Raw genomic sequence first — 17,032 nt, 5'->3', positions numbered from 1 at the left:
ACCCGTTGCAAGGATTCTTTTCAGATTAAGACCCTGCGTAAACCTTTTTTACTGTCTCTTGTTGATACACATCCCCCGGTTTCTTACCATCACCGAGGAGGAGGCTGGCGTTTTGGCATCGGACGCGTCAGAAGATTTCGCGCGTACCTGGACACTTGGGGCTTAGGGCATCGTTCTGCCCGTTTTCATAAAGACTGAATACCTTAGGGAGTGTTCAGCGTCTCAAGTTAGGCCTTATATGCATCAGCTCTGAATCATGTCTTTGGTCAAATGTTGGGTTTGCCCGGCTCCTGTGTTTTGCTGCCTTACGTTTCGTTTTATCGGCTAACGCGGCACAAGGAGAACTACTGCGATTGTGCCCCGGTTCGTCCTAGTGAGCACCTCAGTAGAGAAAGCCGAAAATTGACTATCATGATACAGCGAGAGACTGGTCAACCACTCGATCGACTACCGGAATGTGTAGAATTCCTCCGCTTTGACGAAGGGCCGTTTCTCGGTCAGGCACACACGCGCCCTGAATTCGGAGAGCGCGGTGCCCCTAGGGGCTATATCGTAGCCCCACCTTCGAACTCCTATGGCTAAGTGAAAGTGATAAAGCATTATAGTCCGGTTGCCTAGTTTGCTACGCTACCACCTCCTTCACAGGACCAAGACGTTGGATTAAGTGTGAAAATGCGCTTTTTTGCAAACACCCCCGCACCATGTGCGTGGGGGCTGAAGCCGAAGACTGCCATCTTTCAGGTTATATATACATATACATTAACGGCCGCACAAGAGATATTTCAATACTTGAACACACAAGTATAAAAAGCCCTTATATTATAAATATGGTTTTACAAATCATACATGTCACTTGAACATAACGTTTTTCGAGCACTGCGACTCTATCAAACGAGCGCCCTGCAGGACTTCCTCAAAATAGTGCTCGGCGGGTAATCGACTTCTGTCCGAATCCCGAAATGCAACGTCGGTGGCATCCATCTCTGCCCAGTATGTTTTGACATGGGCGAGAGCCATCCGTGCACCCTCTATGCATGCCGACCGCTTCATCGCCTTGATATGCGGCACCGCATCAAGGAATTGCTGCACTAAGCCAAAATAACTCTTCGGCTTGGGCCTTTCTGGCCACAGATGAGCCACGACATCCTTCATGGCAAGTCTGGAAAACCTATTCAGCTCAGCCCACTCAGCCAACCGATCAGTTAACGAAAGTGGACGCTCCGGACTATGGAATTGAGACCAAAAAAGCTCTTCCATTTTGTGATCCTTTTGGCTTCGGAAGTGCACGACTGCATCCACCGCACTCGCCGCCAAATTCAGATAAGCATCCTCCACACCCCACAACTGGCCCAACTGAGCATACTTCAGATCCGTGAACTTCCTACATAGCAGAAAGGGCTTTCCAGCCGCAATGTCTCCGGCTTGACGCAACTCCTCCTTTATAGCCCTCATCGCAGAACGGGCATCCTTGGCTTCGGCGGTGGCCTTCTTCAGGTCCTCTTTCCCTGCTCGGCGTTCTCTTTCAAGCACCTCATAGCGGTCGGTAGCATCCTTCGGCTTCACGGCCATTCCGGCCATCTCCTCCCTGCTTCGGCAGTGAGCAGCCTTTTCGGCTTTTAGCTCTTCGGCTGCCTTCGAGGCAGCCGCATCACTCTTTCTGGCTTGCTCCTTGGCTCAAGCAAGCTTTGCCCGAAGGCCCTCCATAGCAGCGGCACCATCTGCATCAAGCATACATGTTGTAAGGCGTGGGCATCAGCTCCCTTGCCAGGTGACCGTGGAGAAACCATCTACCTTGTGACTCGTCAAGTCGTTTATTGACCAGCGCGATGTCTGCATCCGCAACGTCGAGTTGCCGCTTCAGTTCGGCAACTCTATCAGTCCGGCTGGCCACCGAACGTTCCACCACCTGAATAGGAAGGGCGATATCTTATACATGAGATTATGATCCTCGGCACGCTGTCGCTTTCGACAACATACCGAGTCTTAGGGGCTACTATCTACACAGGGCGCACCCTATGTGCAAAACTGACATAAGGTATATCATTTTTATGTACCTCAAACCCCGTCAGTAAACTTCTGACGGCCTCATGCAACCCGCTCTTAGCGGATGAAATCCTTTCACCCGCTCTTAGCGGATGAAATCCTTTCAATCACCGTACTCATTAATGTACGGTGATCTTCTGAGATAGATGCCCTCCCGAGCAGATCCTTCAGCTCCTCCGGCCGTACACCAGTTGGTGCCGAACCCTCCGGCCCCGCCGGACTCGGGGAGACCCTCCGTGACGACACCTCAGGGTCGTCCGCCCGCCTGACAGTGCGGCAGATGGAGGCGTCTCGCTCTCCATCATCTCCGGACGAAGATCCCCCGAAGATGAGCTCTGCTGAGAAGGGCTGAGATCCAAACTACAAGGTAAGAACTTCAGTTATCCTCAGAAATAAAAGCAGGGATGTCCCTTATTACAAAACTCCCCTTTTTCTACTTACGGCTCGCTGGAGGGCTGATTCCCTTGGGGAAATAGTGCGGCCGGGGCTTCTCCTGGCGCAGGACCCTCCGGTGAAGATTTCTTTCCCCGCTTTGAGGCCTTGGCCTCCGGATCTTCGAAGGCGGTCCTCTTCTCCCCCTGGAGCGAGGGATTCTCGATCCCCCCTTTCTTGAGAGCCTCCTTAGTAGAGGCGGTAGTTTTCCTGTTTTCCCCTTCGCCCTCTTCTGAAGGCGCAACCTCCAGCATCTTGACTAACACGGGATCCGGTGTGGTCTCAGGGAGGGGGGCCGGGCACCGTATCAGTTTTGCTTCCGCTATCCACTCCTGTTCAAGGGATAGCTGGTTAAAAGGTAAATCCATGATAAATAAACGGACGGTATGTCCGGACACAGGACTACTTACTTGAGTATCCGGGCGATTGCAGCTTAGGTCGGCGTCCTCGGTCAAGTCCGGACACATCTCTTGTGATCCGAAGAACAGTTTATACATCTCCACGGGTGTCGTACCCACGAAGTGTTGAAGAGCTCACGGTCCCTCCGGATTGAATTCCCATAGGCATAGGGGGCGACGTTTGCAGGGCAGAAGGCGCCAGATCAGCATAACCTGCGCCACTACGATCAGATTGATCTCCCTTTCTTGGAGGTCTCGAATGCGGCCCTGCAAAAGTGGCACGTCCTTGGACGGACCCCAGTCAAGCCCTTTATTGACCCATGACGCCAGCCATTGTGGAGGACCCGAGCGAAAGGCGGGTGGCACCACCTGCTTGGTGCCCCTGGGAGCGGTGATATAGAACCACTCCTGTTGCCACAAGCCGAGCTCCTCTTGAAAAGAGCCCTCGGGCCATGGAGCATCGGCCCTCTTACTTATAACTGCCCCTCCGCACTCTGCCTGTCGCCCCTCGATCATCTTCGGCTCCATGTTGAAGGTCTTGAGCCACAACCCGAAGTGAGGGGTAGTGCGGAGGAAGGCTTCGCAGACGACAATGAACGATGAGATGTGGAGGATGGACTCCGGAGCTAGGTCATGGAATTCCAGCCCGTAATAAAACATGAGCCCCCTCACGAAGGGGTCCATCGGGAAGCCTAAACCCCGACGGAAGTGAGACACGAACACGACGCTCTCACCAGGCTCGGGAGTGGGAATGACTTGCCCTTGGGCGGGCAACCTATGCGAAATCTCATAGGTTAGGTACCTGGCGTCTCTCAGCTTTAGCACGTCTTCTTCCGTGACGGAAGAGGGCATCCACCGGCCCTGTAGGTCGGAGCCGGACATCGTCGAGGGTCCGAAGCGCCTGAATCTGGAGCCTTGGGTGTTGGAACTCGGGGCAAGGGGCGGATTCGATTGAGGATCGAAGGAAAGGGACATGCCTTGGTCTCATTATAAAGGGGTGGAATACCAAGAGCCGTCCCGGTGACCGTTTGGAACTCGCCTTCGATGGAGGGGGCGTGGCCACGGGCGCGGTTGGGTTACCCATGCCCGTATTGACGAGAATCCCGGAATAAGGGGACACGATCTCTACTTCGACAAGACGTGCCAAGGAAACCGCTTCGCTAAACGCGCTGAGGTGGAATAATAAAAACGATTCGAGTAAAGGCTTGGTTGTGGTGTGACGTCACGCCACAAAATACGTCAGCAGATTGAACTTGTGTAAATAATATTCTCTTTACGGAGGTATGTGGAATTTCTTTTGCAGAGCCGGACACTATCCTGGTGTTCACAACCTTCTATGAATTATTTGGAGGAGGAACCCGCCTTGCAATGCCGAAGACAATATGCGCACCGGACTCGTCGTCATTGAAGCCTGGTTCAGGGGCTACTGAGGGAGTCCTGGACTAGGGGGTGTCCGGATAGCCGAACTATCATCATTGGCCGGACTCCAAGACTATGAAGATACAAGATTTAAGACTTCGTCCCGTGTCCGGATGGGACTTTCCTTGACGTGGAAGGCAAGCTTGGCAATACGGATATGTAGATCTCCTACCATTGTAACCGACTCTGTGTAACCCTAGCCCTCTCCGGTGTCTATATAAACCGGAGGGTTTTAGTCCATAGGACAAAGAACAATCATACCATAGGCTAGCTTCTAGGGTTTAGCCTCCTTGATCTCGTGTTAGATCTACTGTTGTACTAACCATATCATCAATATCAACCAAGCAGGAGTAGGGTTTTACCTCCATCGAGAGGGCCCGAACCTGGGTAAAAACATCATGTCCCTTGTCTCCTGTTACCATCCGCCTAGACGCACAGTTCGGTACCCCCTACCCGAGATCCGCCGGTTTTGACACCAACACTAGGTTTGTAGGAACCACACATATACGGAATTGTGCCAAAAAGCACTAATTTTTCTCTTATTTCTATTGCAAAAAACATTGGTTGCTCGTTGGACCGTTTTAAGTGCGTTTATGACAAGGGGCCCGTATCCATGGACGTGGCAGCACTGTTCACACGGAGACGCCGTTAGACGGTGTTAGATGCCGCTCGCGCACCAGTTCGAGCCGGGCCACTTAATATTCGAGCCATTCCCACCTGCTCTGCTCCTCTCCCTCTCTTTTCCTCCCCCGCACTCTCTCCTCTGAGTCATGGCGACGGTTGGCGGCGTAGGCAGCGATTTCGGCGGGTCTGCCGGCGTTGGAGACGATGGTCCACCGGTGGGAGATGTATGCGGGAGCTCAAACCCTAGCTGGTCGTCGGATACGAGCAGGCCCAACCAGAGCCCCCAGAACTGTCTCGAATATGCGGCGGCAAGATCTTGGGCCAGGGCAGCGAAGGAGCATCCGACGGAGAGCCACTGGATTGCCTCGTCGTTCGCGGCGTCTAGTGAGTTCCATCTTCCCTCTTCCCTCTTCCGGTAGATCAATTCTAGGGTTAGGGTTAGGTTTTTTGGCACTATTAGTGATGACGTTTAGTGCTCTCTTAATTGTGATTCTAGGGTTAGGGTTAGGTTTTTTGGCACTGTTAGTGACATAGTTTAGTGCTTTGTTAGTTGTGATTCTAGGGTTAGGGTTAGGATTTAGTTGTGGTTGATGTAGTTTATTTCTCTGTTAATTGTGATTCTAGGATTTAGGGTTAGGATTTAGGATTTTTGGCACTGTTAGTGATGTAGTTTATGCATTTTTATTTATAGTACATTGGTGCTTTGCTTTAGTGCTCTATTTTAGTGCTCTGTTAATTAAGATATTCTATTTTAGTGCTCTTTTTTAGTGCTCTGTTAATTAAGATATTTTAATTATTTGTGTGTAGTTTGAATGATGATGTTTGGCAAGTTAGAATGCACTTACGTGACAGAGACAACTTAGAGAGATCAGTTTGCATTTCAGACATAACATATTATAAGTTGGTTGCCCTGATAGAGATAGAGGGATATGGGCTGAATGATTTCATGTATTTTGTGAGGGTTCCTGGTGTGGGGATTACAGGAATGGATGAATTTGTGATGATGATAAGGTGGATGAAATGCTTGACCATATTGCTAACAATGATCAGAATGTAGTTAACTTGACAGTGGTTACGACACTGATCCAAGACCCGCAGATTTGAACTCGGGCTATCTGTATGAGGAGCAGGTTCCTTTGAGCCAATTATGAGAGAACCCTGTGTATGTAGTAGATCCTTCTGGTGTTCTCTTAAGATCACCACCAAAAAGTAAAATACAGAGTCAGCCAGAGCCACTGCAGTTCTACACCACACAGCAGAGCACAAACCATGGTATGGATACAGATGCTACCATGGAACAATGCAATGCAGCAGATCAGGATGAACTGGAAACAATAATGGATTTGAATAGGAGAACAAAGATTGCCAAATTTAGGAAACATAAGATTGCAGCTGAGCATGTAAATAAGGTTAAGCAGAAGCTACCAATTCTGCTTACTGAAGATGATTTAGATCTGGATGCAGATGAGGACTATCTTCATAGGCTTAATGAAATGAGGAAGCAAAGAGAGGACCCACTCATTCATTTTGATGGAGACACTGATGTGGATGAAGTGTATGAGGAAGATGAGGAAGGGTAGCATGTGGAGGTGGAGCAAGAGGAGCAGGTGCACCAAGAGGAGCAGGTGGAGCAGCAAGATGTGCCTACAAAGAAGAAGAAAGCTAGAAAAGGGCCAACAAAGAGGTCACGTTCTAGCTTGGAACAGAGATTTGAGGATGTTTGGACACCGTCATCAGATGAGGAGGTAGATCTTGGTGTTTTGAAGCAGGAAAATGATGATGGAGCTGAGGAAGTACAATTTGTTCTGCCCAATGGAAGGAAGAGCAGATCAGTGAGATCATTGCCAAGGATCTGATACAATGAGGAGAGAGATAACCCAGAGGAGCACTTTTGCAGAAAACATTGTTTCCTCAATGTGTATTAGTTTAGGAGAGCAATTCAGACATTGCACATAACTCAGAATAGGAATTATGAGTTCCACAGAAACTTCAATGATAGCATCATAGTTGTGTGCACAAATGCAAAATGCCCTTTCTTTATTGCAGCTTATGTTGTTGCAAATGAGACTACTTTTTGCATAAGGAAGGCAAATTTTGTGCACACATGCCCAGCAGTAGGAGAGAACTCCAAGGTCACCGCAAATTGGGTTGCACACCAGTGTGAGGTAATGATGAGAGTTGATATTGGCACACCAGTCACCACAATAATGCAGACACTGAAGAAGAAATATGGAGTAGAGATGTCCAGCCATATGGCCTATAGGGCTAGGAAGCAAGCACTGAAGGTTGTCCAAGGAGATCAGAGAGGTCAATACACTAAAATAAGATATTATTTGCAAGCTGTGTTGGATACAAACCCAGGCTCTAGATGTGTTGTGACTACTAGGCATCTACCAGAGCACCCAAGCAAAATCCCTAGGTTTCATGGCCTCCTTTTCTGTCTAAGTGCTTGCAAAGAAGGGTTTTTGAAGGGATGCAAGCCATTCATATGTACATTGCATTTACTAAGTTGTGAATTGTTTATGCGCTCACATTACATACACTATCTTCTCACAATTGTCAGCTTTGCAGGGGTAGATGGCTGTTTTATCAAGCTGTCAACAAGTCAACAGATCCTTGCTGCAACAGGAAGGGATGGGAACAATAATATCTACCCTGTAGCATTTGGAGTTGTTGACAAAGAGGACAAAGACAGCTGGACCTGGTTCTTAACACAGCTTAGAGATGCACTTGGTGGAGAAAGTGGGAAGTTTGGTTAATATACCATCATCTCTGATAGGCAGAAGGTAAAAAATTTCTTCTCATACAATATTGCCATTGCTTCATATGCACATTGCTCTAGCTTTATTTCATAGGACCAATGGTTAGCTTTATTTCCTATTGTTTCAAGCAGGGGCTGTTAAATGCAATAAACCATGTTTTCCCCGATTGTCCACAAAGATTCTGCCTCAGACATATCTATCAGAATTTCCAAACTGCTGGTTTTAGAGGTGATGAATTAAAGAAACACATGGATGCAGCTAGCTACTCTTATACTGAGAATGAACACCTTGATGCAATGAATGCTTTGAAAAGAGAGTGTAAGGCTGCTTGGATATGGCTTCACAAAATACCTGTTCATACTTGGGCTAGGCATGCTATGGATTTTAATTGCAAAACTGACCTGGTAGTGAACAACATCAGTGAGGTGTTTAATAAAATGATATTAGATGTCAGAGGCAAGCCAATAGTGACCATGATTTGAAGGAATTAGGACACAATTGATGGTCAAATTTAACAAGAATAGAACTAAGACAAAGACAACAAATTGGGAGATTTGCCCTACCTATGCTGAAATGTTAGAGCAGACAAAGTACAACTCAAGGTGGTGCCAGACTTTGATGGTTGGTCCTAACATTTACCAAGTGACTAGTGGAGAAAACACCTACTCAGTGAACTTGCTGGATAGAACATGTGGATGTAGGAAATGGGATATGACTTCTATGTCATGCAATCATGCAGTTTCTGCAATAGTGAAAGCTAAGTTGCAGCCAGAGGACTTTGTGGCTGATTTCTTCAAAAAGGAAATGTACAAAAAGCATTTGCACATATCATATTTCTTGTGGCTGGTCCAAACTTATGGCCAAGGACAAGAACTCAGGACATAAAGCCTCCAGTATTCAAAGACAAGGTTGGGAAGAAACAAACAAAGAGGAGGAAAAACCAGTTTGAGAAGCCAGCAGCAAGAGATACATCTAGGATGTCATCTATTACTTGCAGCAACTGCAAACTTGTAGGGCATAGATACTATGTTTGCTCCAAGCCCCTAAAGCCAGCTCTTCCTATGAGACTAAACCAGCATCAGGTTAGTTAGATTAGCACCTCAATTCTCTTTATTTTGTCTCCATTGTAACTCACAATCCTTAACTGTTTTTGAATTGCAGCCAAACATGTCACAGGCTTCTACTTCAACAACAAATGCATCTACAGCTGCTGCACCACCAAGGAAGAGGCCATCTTCATCTACTGTTGCACCAGCAAGGAAGAGGCCATCTCCATCAACTACCGCTCCTACACCTGCAGCCACTACACCTGCTGCTCCTCCAAGCAGGTCTCCCAGGAAGAAAGCTACACCTGCTGCTCCTCCAAGGAGGTCTCCCAGGAAGAAAGCTACCACTGCTGGTACAACCTCTACCTCTGCTGCAGGAAACAGGTCAACTTTTCAAGCTCCAAGATAGAGTGGAAGAAAAAGGACTATTTCATACAAGTTGAAAGAGTACTTCTATGCTTCTGGTAACTAGATGCCTTTGTCTTTGTTGGCTTGTGATGCCTTTGTGTTGGCTGTGAACTAGATTACGCCTTTGTTGGCTTTCGGAACCTATGATGCCATTGTTGGCTTTGAACTAGCTTATGCCTTTGTTGGCTTTGAACCATCATTGGCTATGAGAACTTGGATGTTTATCTTCAATGTTGCCTTGGATGGATGTGAGAACCTGACAATGTTGGCTGCCTTGGATGTTTATGTGATATGCTGCCTTTGGATGGACTAGATGTTGATTTTGTTGGCTGTGATGCTAGTGATTCTGATGATGATGATCCTTACTATGATTCTAGGGTCCCTCGGCATCGAAAATTTCACCAAAGTGAGTCTAGGGTCAGACGACGTCGAAAAAACCACCAAAGTGAGTCTAGGGTTCCTCAGCGTCGAAAAATCCACCAAAGTGAGTCTAGGGTTCCTCGGCATCGAAAAATCCACCAAAGTGAGTCTAGGGTCCCTCGGCGTCGAAAAACCCACCAAAGTGAGTCTAGGGTCCCTCGGCGTCGAAAAACCCACCAAAGTGAGTCTAGGGTCACTCGACATCGAAAACCCCACCAAAGTGAGTCTAGGGTCACTTGACGTCAAAAAACCCACCAAAGTGAGTCTAGGGTCACTTGACGTCAAAAAACCCACCAAAGTGAGTCTAGGGTCACTCGGCGTCGAAAAACCCACCAAAGTGAGTCTAGGGTCACTCGACGTCGAAAAACCCACCAAAGTGAGTCTAGGGTCACTCGACGTCAAAAAACCCACCAAAGTGAGTCTAGGGTCACTCGACGTCGAAAAACCCACCAAAGTGAGTCTAGGGTCACTCGACATCGACAAAACCAACCAAGTGAGTCTGGGGTCTCTCATCATCGACAAAACCAACCAAGTGAGTCTAGGCTCTCTCGGCATCGACAAAACCAACCAAATGAGTCTAGGGTCAATCGGCATTGACAAAACCAACCAACAACATCAGATTCAGCATAACTAGAAGATCCATACATAACCATAACTAATAAGTACCATATTACACAATAGTGCTTAATGCTAAATAGGTACATGACATAATCATAATTTAGAGATTAGTAGATCATTCATCTAATAGTAGTCATTACATAACCATAATTATAGTACTCATCATCCCATAACCATGCTGGTGGTACTAATAATCGGCATATTACATTATACTGCTCATTCATCTAAGATGGCCTTGATCCCATTGAGCTTCAGCTTGGTCTGCTCCACAACCTTCTCAAGCTCATTAATGTAGGCCTGCAACTTAATCTTCTCTTCAGCAAGCTTCAACTTCATGTTCCTAACGACATTGGCTTGAGCAACTGTCGGGTTCTTGAGCATGTCATACTTCTCCTGCAGCTTCCTCTCATCAGGTTTGTTCTGCATCTTATCTCTCTGCATCTGAGCCCTCTGCTCCTGGGCATCCAAGAGACTGTTGACATCTTCAACCAACCTCTCCTAACTTGCCTGCAGCTTGATCTTCTGTTGTGTCAGATTGTGAACAGCAAATGAGCTTTCCAGATTCTCCTCAATCTTGCTCCTCCCGCACTCTTCATACTTATCCCACAACTTGGTCAATGCATTCTCCATTGAGGCTGGCCAAAATGGATCAACCCATTCAACTAGCCAACAGTTTCTTCCCTCATGTAATATTAGTGTTAAACAAATGGTGAAAAGTGCTCACTAATCCACATGCTATAAACTAACAAATAGGTATGAAGTAACACAATCAGTTAAACAAACAGGTATGAGCTATATGACACAATGAGTTAAACAATTACACACTCATTAATCCACATGCTATAAAGTAACAAGTCTGAATCAGTGATCCCAACCCTATGCACATACTGACATATAAACAATGACCTCACTCACCCACCACTATCACAGAAAATACATAACTAATTAACAACCTAACTAACTGGACAGACCTGCTGACAACATTGTGCACATGCTCACATATAAACATTGAACTCACTGAGCATCTAACACACCAGAGCTGCTAACTATAAAATCAGTACTAAACAATGACCAGATTAGCATCAATTTGGCACATACCTTCACAGCACAAGCAAGGAACCTCCTGCCAGTATGGATGCCCTGGAAAGCAACACGCCTCTCTGCTGGCAGGGAGTGTTCATTGCACAAAACGTCAGGTTCAGTGCCCTCGAAATCGGAGTCATCCATGGTTTCAGGGATCTGGAGGTGCAAAGGAAAGCCAACAAAACTTCAGATCAAGCTCAACAGAAAAATCCCCAAATCCCAACCCTAACCCTAGCTTGAGCTCGAGCAACTCACCTTGATGATGCCCTTGTATGAAACTGAGTCGACGTACTGGTGAGAGTTCTCGCTGATGTCGTCATCAGACCAGGACACCATGGCGACGCGGCGGCGACGGCGGTCGGAGATGTGGGAGGGGGCGGCGGCGGCGAACGAGCGGGAGCAGAGAGGGGAGAAGGACGAGAGAGAGTGAGGGCTGGGAGTGGGCCTGCACCGCTTCGGGGGTGTTTGACCCGAGCGGCTCGAACCGGTGCGCGAGCGGCGTCTAATGCCGTCTAACGCCGTCTAACGGCGTCTCCGTGTGGACAGTGCTGCCACATCGACAGATGCGGGCCTCCTTGTCATAAACGCACTTAAAACGGTCCAAACGAGCAACCAGTGTTTTTTGCAAAAAATTAAGAAAAAAATTAGTGTTTTTTGGCACAATTCCGTATATTTATGGTTCCTGCAATTCACTCAGGTCCGAGTGGCGGGCCTCAAAGCCTCACGGACATAATTTCATAGGAAACGGGTGGCAGCCCTTCCTACTTAATAGAAAGTACATAGATTGTCATTGTAGAACCACACCATCCAAGTCTGCACAACAAGTTTGTTACCACAAACCAGCCCATAACTCCGAATAGACATACGTACTAAGAACTTTTGGAAGTGCTAAACCTACAACCTTGTGTTGTCAAATGCATTCAAAACCCTTTCAATTTTGTTTAAATATAAAAATTGTAAATGTATTAAGAAGGTTGTGGTGTCAATATACATCATTGTTTGTGTAGAATTTCCACTCTAGACCACCGAGATCGAGAAAAATTACTCACACCAAACTGGTAAAATAGAAGAAAACGAGACAAGGAGGATATACATGCACGCATATGGTGTGATACTAACATCTTGTTTGGCAATTTACATAATAATCTAATAATCTCCGATAAAACTAAACCTCAAAAATTAGACTTACCATAGAGATGGATAAATTTCTCATATTTTTAGATTAACCCTACACTTACATAGCCATGGATAACTTTACTATCTATTTAAGCTCTTTTCTGCACATTATATCAGAAACAGGTAAACACAAGGAAAAGCAGTTCAACCAAACGAAGATTATTCACCGCAATATGCAACCTTACCGGAGACCCAAGGACAACCAACTAAAATTGGCTAGTGCATTTACAATTCTGCAAGCTTATTATCACTAAACATCTGAAACTGCGACAGAAGTATAATTCACCATACCACACAGTAGATCTCAGTTCGTCTATAGTATTAATAAATAGCGTGAGGCATCTGCCTGATATAATATGGTTAATTCAAATACAAATAAGTACTCTCTTACTTACTTACTTACGAAGCCTTTGATCCCAAACAAGTTGGGGTAGGCTAGGTATGAAACCCTTTCACGAGGACTTCCCAGGAGGTCACCCATCCTAGTACTACTCTCGCCCAAATGGGTTTCATACCCAAAAGACTGGCTAGTTTTTACGTTGGCTCGCCAAGCCTATCACAACCCTTAGATATGAAACTCTTTCACAAGGACTTCCCAAGAGGTCACCCATCCTAGTACTAGTCTCGCTCAAATCGGTTTCATACCTATGGGACTGGCTAGTTTTTACGTTGGCTCGCCAAGCCTATCACAACCCTCCTCCTTTACCCGGGCTTGGGACCGGCTATGCCTAGAAGACATAGGCGGAGTTACAAATAAGTACTCTCTCCGTTCCTAAATATAAGTCTTTATAGAGATTCCACTATGAACCACATACGAATGTATATAAATGCATTTTGAGTGTAGATTCACTCATTTTGCTCCGTATGTAGTTCATAGTAAAATCTTTACAAAGACTTACATTTAGGAACGGAGGAAGTATAAGGAAGTGAAAACACTCCACAAATATATTTCATTGATCAAAGCAACAGCCTCGTGAGCATATTGACTGAGATAAATAGTACTCCCCCCGTCCGGGAATACTTGTCATCAAAATGAATAAAAGAGGATGTATCTAGATATATTTTAGTTCTAGATACATCCCCTTTTGTTTATTTTGATGACAAGTATTTTCGGACGGAGGGAGTAGGTAGAGCTGAGATAGGACACACCTATGAAACAATATATTCATGTCTCAGTTATAAATTCCTTCTACCAAACAAGCAAATCACGAGGAGGCGACACATACTATGCCTACTCCCACAAGAAACCGCCCAGTGCACCAACGTCCAAAGCAATCAAAATTCTCTTTTGCGCCATGATTATCTCGAGTATGGTTTGCACATGCATAAAATTAAAGAAACTGCCACCGGCCATCAAGGAAGTGCCCTTAAATATATATATAAGCGTTCGACGAACAAGCAGAAGTTGAGATGGCAGCTTGTGTAAATAATTCCTCACAGCAACGAAAGTGAAGTGAAATATTCCTCTCATGAACGAGGTACACATATGCACTCGAGTACATGTACAAGAAGTCCACGGTACGAGCTATATAAATTAATAAGTTGCAACTGTTCTAGTTATTAGACCAGCTTCATCAACTCATCCAATTTGCCCGTGGAGGACAAATGGAAGAGGATTAAAGCAATGTAGGCACAAGTTCAAGATGAAAAGCTTGCATGGAATTAATAATTAGGATAACAGGACCGCACCATGCATAGACCAAGCTCAAGGGTAACCCTGGCGATCACATCTGGCGCAACTCCAGCATTTGGAAAGCATCATATATGCATATCTACTAGGCTAGCTAGCTACTAATTAATTAAGTGTGTCTGAAGGAGTTAATTAGTCAGGGGTTGTTGGGCATTGTGGAAGGGGAAAGGTCTTGCAATAGCGCGTAGTCAGTGAAATGGTGCTGCTGGAGAGTTCCCGCCATTGGATGAGAGGCTGGATGATGATGGGGAGGCGGTGGCACGCTCAGCAGGTGCATGTTAGGGCTTGGGTAGGGCATGCGCATCATGCTCATCAGCTCTGGGTGGAACACCCCCGGCGGTATGAGGTGCGGCGGCGGGAGCCCGTGGAGTCCGGGGGGCATAAAGAGGTGCGCGGCGCTTCCCCGGAGGCTGGCGGGGCTGTGGTGCGTGTGCTGCCCTTCGTACGTGGTGATCACCGTCGACGGGTCCTGGTACGACCGCTCCACCTGCTTCTTCACGCCGCACTTGGGCGTCGTGCACCGGTAGTAGCTCCTGCGCACGTTGCCATTTACATTACGTTATCACGGCCGGTTCACACTGAGCTTCATGCATGCAACTAAAGCGTACCTTGGATAAGGGCTGTTCTTGACGGCCTTCTGGCCGTATTTGCGCCAGCGGTAGCCGTCCTCGAGGTGATCGACCTCGCTCTTGGTGAGGAAGGAGACGCGGGGCAGCCGCGGCCTCTTCTCGGCTTTCTTTTTGGGTTTGTTATTCCTGCAGCGGCAAAGTAATTAATCACTTAGGTTCATCGCAAAACAAAAATAAATAAGCAGTTAACAGGCTAGAAACAGAACAGGCACTGATCCATCAGTGCCTTGCTTAGCTAGGTCAATCAATCAATCGTGATTTTCCGGAAGTACTATATATAGCTAACTATGTCGCCTAGATATTTCATGGAACGGTGCAGCCCATGTTATGTAGTTTTGCCGAGAGTGATCAGTGTTGTAGATCTATAGTTCCATAACAGATAGGGAGTGTAGTAAGTTAGCTAGCTAGATATATATATACCTATATACAGAGATCACATGTCATGACAAGATCAACCTGATGTAATGCAAAATTTAGGAAATTTATACTAATGGCCTTGATGCTTTTGGAGATTATATTACATTTTTGGATCTTTTCTAAAAGGGGGAGAGATCTTTATTTTTGGGTCTTCAAAGACTAAGCTATCTACTTGGTCAAAGTTTGAAGCTACGGCACGCATGCGCAGCAATTGATTAGTTCTAAGGAAGATCTCTTCTAGAGTGTACGTTGATTGTCTTTTAAATTGAATACCACACGATCTATAAAGTTATCTTGGACCAAAGCAATAAGAAGCATATAAGACGACAAAAGTGTGAGTCAGCTTGGGGGCTAACCGGATCTAATTCCAGATGAACTATAAGAACCCTAATGAAGCAAACCGTAGCAAACCCTAATGTTCACATCACCTAATAGACAAGGCACAAACACAATGGGGCAGAACGAAAGAAAATCCAAGTAAGTAAGCAATAGTAGGACCAGATCTATCACTGTATGAACACATCGCATAAGCTCACGACAAAAGGAATCGGCGAAGCAAGAAATCAAGGTGATTCACACAGCAGATCAGCATCAAAATTGGCGAAACCTACGCTGTCTTGGAACTTTCCCCATCTTCATGGTCCTTCCCATCCTCCTGGTCATCCGCCTCCTGCGCCCGGCCCTTGTTGCTCCGGCGAGACTTTCCCTCACCGTCCCCGCCTCCGGACGAGAAAGACACCGATGAGTTGGGTGTTAGCAGCGCCGCGCTTTCTCCAGCAGCGCTGCCGGTGCCCTGGCTCTCTTGGTCATGGCTCCTAACGTCGACCGACAGCTCGTGCTTGGCCGGCACGTCGAGATGCCGAGTTAGCCCGGCGGGGTCCAACAAGAACCCCTGCAGGTAGTTCGTGATGCTCGAGTACGGCGCGATCTCGTCGTCGCGTACACCACCGCCGACGCCCTCGGGCTGGTTGAAGAAGAAGCTCTCCATGTCGTCGTTGCTGAGCTCGTAGCCGCCGGCGCCATCGTAGCGGGTGAGTTGGCCGTGGCCATGCTGGTGGTAGAGGCCATGACGGCCCTGATCCCCTCCCCCGCCACCACCGGAAGACATGATGAGAGAGTGGGAGGTAGCTAAGTGTGTAAAGAGAAGAGAGGCGTGGAAGTGAGGAGGAGGGTTTGAGCTTGCACCTAGTCTCGCCTTCCCCTCTTGATATTCATTTTTAATTGCAAAAGCGTGCAAAGGATGATAGGCGCAAAGATACGACTTTTGTTGAATGGAATATATAATTTTCAGTGGGTGCGGGGGCAAGGCGATCTAGCTACTACCACGTATTCTAGTGTGATGTGTAGAATCAGTCAATTCCTAATGTGTCTATTAGTGACATCTCCTTGTTTAAGATTCTGTTTGCATTTATCCATGTGGGCGTATCCGTCAGAACAAACTGTCGGCATATAAAATGAACTGCAGATTTCGTTTTTTACAGGCATATTACTGCAGGTTACTGCTGAATGATCGAGATACTTGATTCGAACTGGATGTGGTTTAGTGTGCTTAAATCCCGCGTTTGGACAGACATGGAGTACTTTGTTTTTCTCTCTTTTTTGGGAGGAAGGGCAGATACATACCTGCAGTCCTCTACGGTCTAGCTGCTGTTGCAGCCAAGAATTTTGACACACAACGTGTGGCTTTACCCAGTAGTACAACGCTCATTCTATAATTCCACGTGCATATATGCGGGTACCATTTTGAATTAATGGTCGCATGCATACGTGTATAGCGCTGTGGAGTTGGAGCTTATGAATGTACTAACTGTCCGGGTTTATTAGTTTTTTTTTCGTATTTGACTAAATTTTGACCTTAGATTTGAGT

The 17,032-nt window shown here is 46.6% G+C and overlaps 1 protein-coding gene across 1 annotated transcript; it reads right to left on the bottom strand.

The window, feature by feature from the left end:
* Positions 1-13,873: 13,873 nt before the first annotated feature.
* On the bottom strand, positions 13,874-16,337 carry LOC123065451 (WRKY transcription factor 71). The gene is made up of 3 exons (XM_044488723.1): positions 15,777-16,337; positions 14,728-14,874; positions 13,874-14,652 (listed from the first exon to the last, which is right to left on the bottom strand). The coding sequence occupies exons 1-3, from the start codon at positions 16,271-16,273 to the stop codon at positions 14,256-14,258; spliced, it is 1,041 nt and encodes a 346-aa protein (XP_044344658.1). The 5' UTR covers positions 16,274-16,337; the 3' UTR covers positions 13,874-14,255.
* Positions 16,338-17,032: the final 695 nt, after the last annotated feature.

Source organism: Triticum aestivum, chromosome 3B (genome assembly GCF_018294505.1).
Source record: "Triticum aestivum cultivar Chinese Spring chromosome 3B, IWGSC CS RefSeq v2.1, whole genome shotgun sequence".
In the NCBI taxonomy this organism is placed as follows: Eukaryota; Viridiplantae; Streptophyta; class Magnoliopsida; order Poales; family Poaceae; genus Triticum; species Triticum aestivum.
The sequence above is the reverse complement of the archived record's forward strand: the minus strand, read 5'-3'. Positions and strand labels throughout refer to the sequence as shown.

Excerpts from the sequence above, each read along its gene's own strand:
- LOC123065451 (XM_044488723.1), bottom strand. The coding sequence starts at position 16,273 with ATGTCTTCCGGTGGTGGCGGGGGAGGGGATCAGGGCCGTCATGGCCTC. Across the intron at positions 14,875-15,776 it reads GGGGAAAGTTCCAAGACAGC|GAATAACAAACCCAAAAAGA; the intron begins GTAGGTTTCGCC and ends TTGCCGCTGCAG. Across the intron at positions 14,653-14,727 it reads AAGAACAGCCCTTATCCAAG|GAGCTACTACCGGTGCACGA; the intron begins GTACGCTTTAGT and ends CAACGTGCGCAG.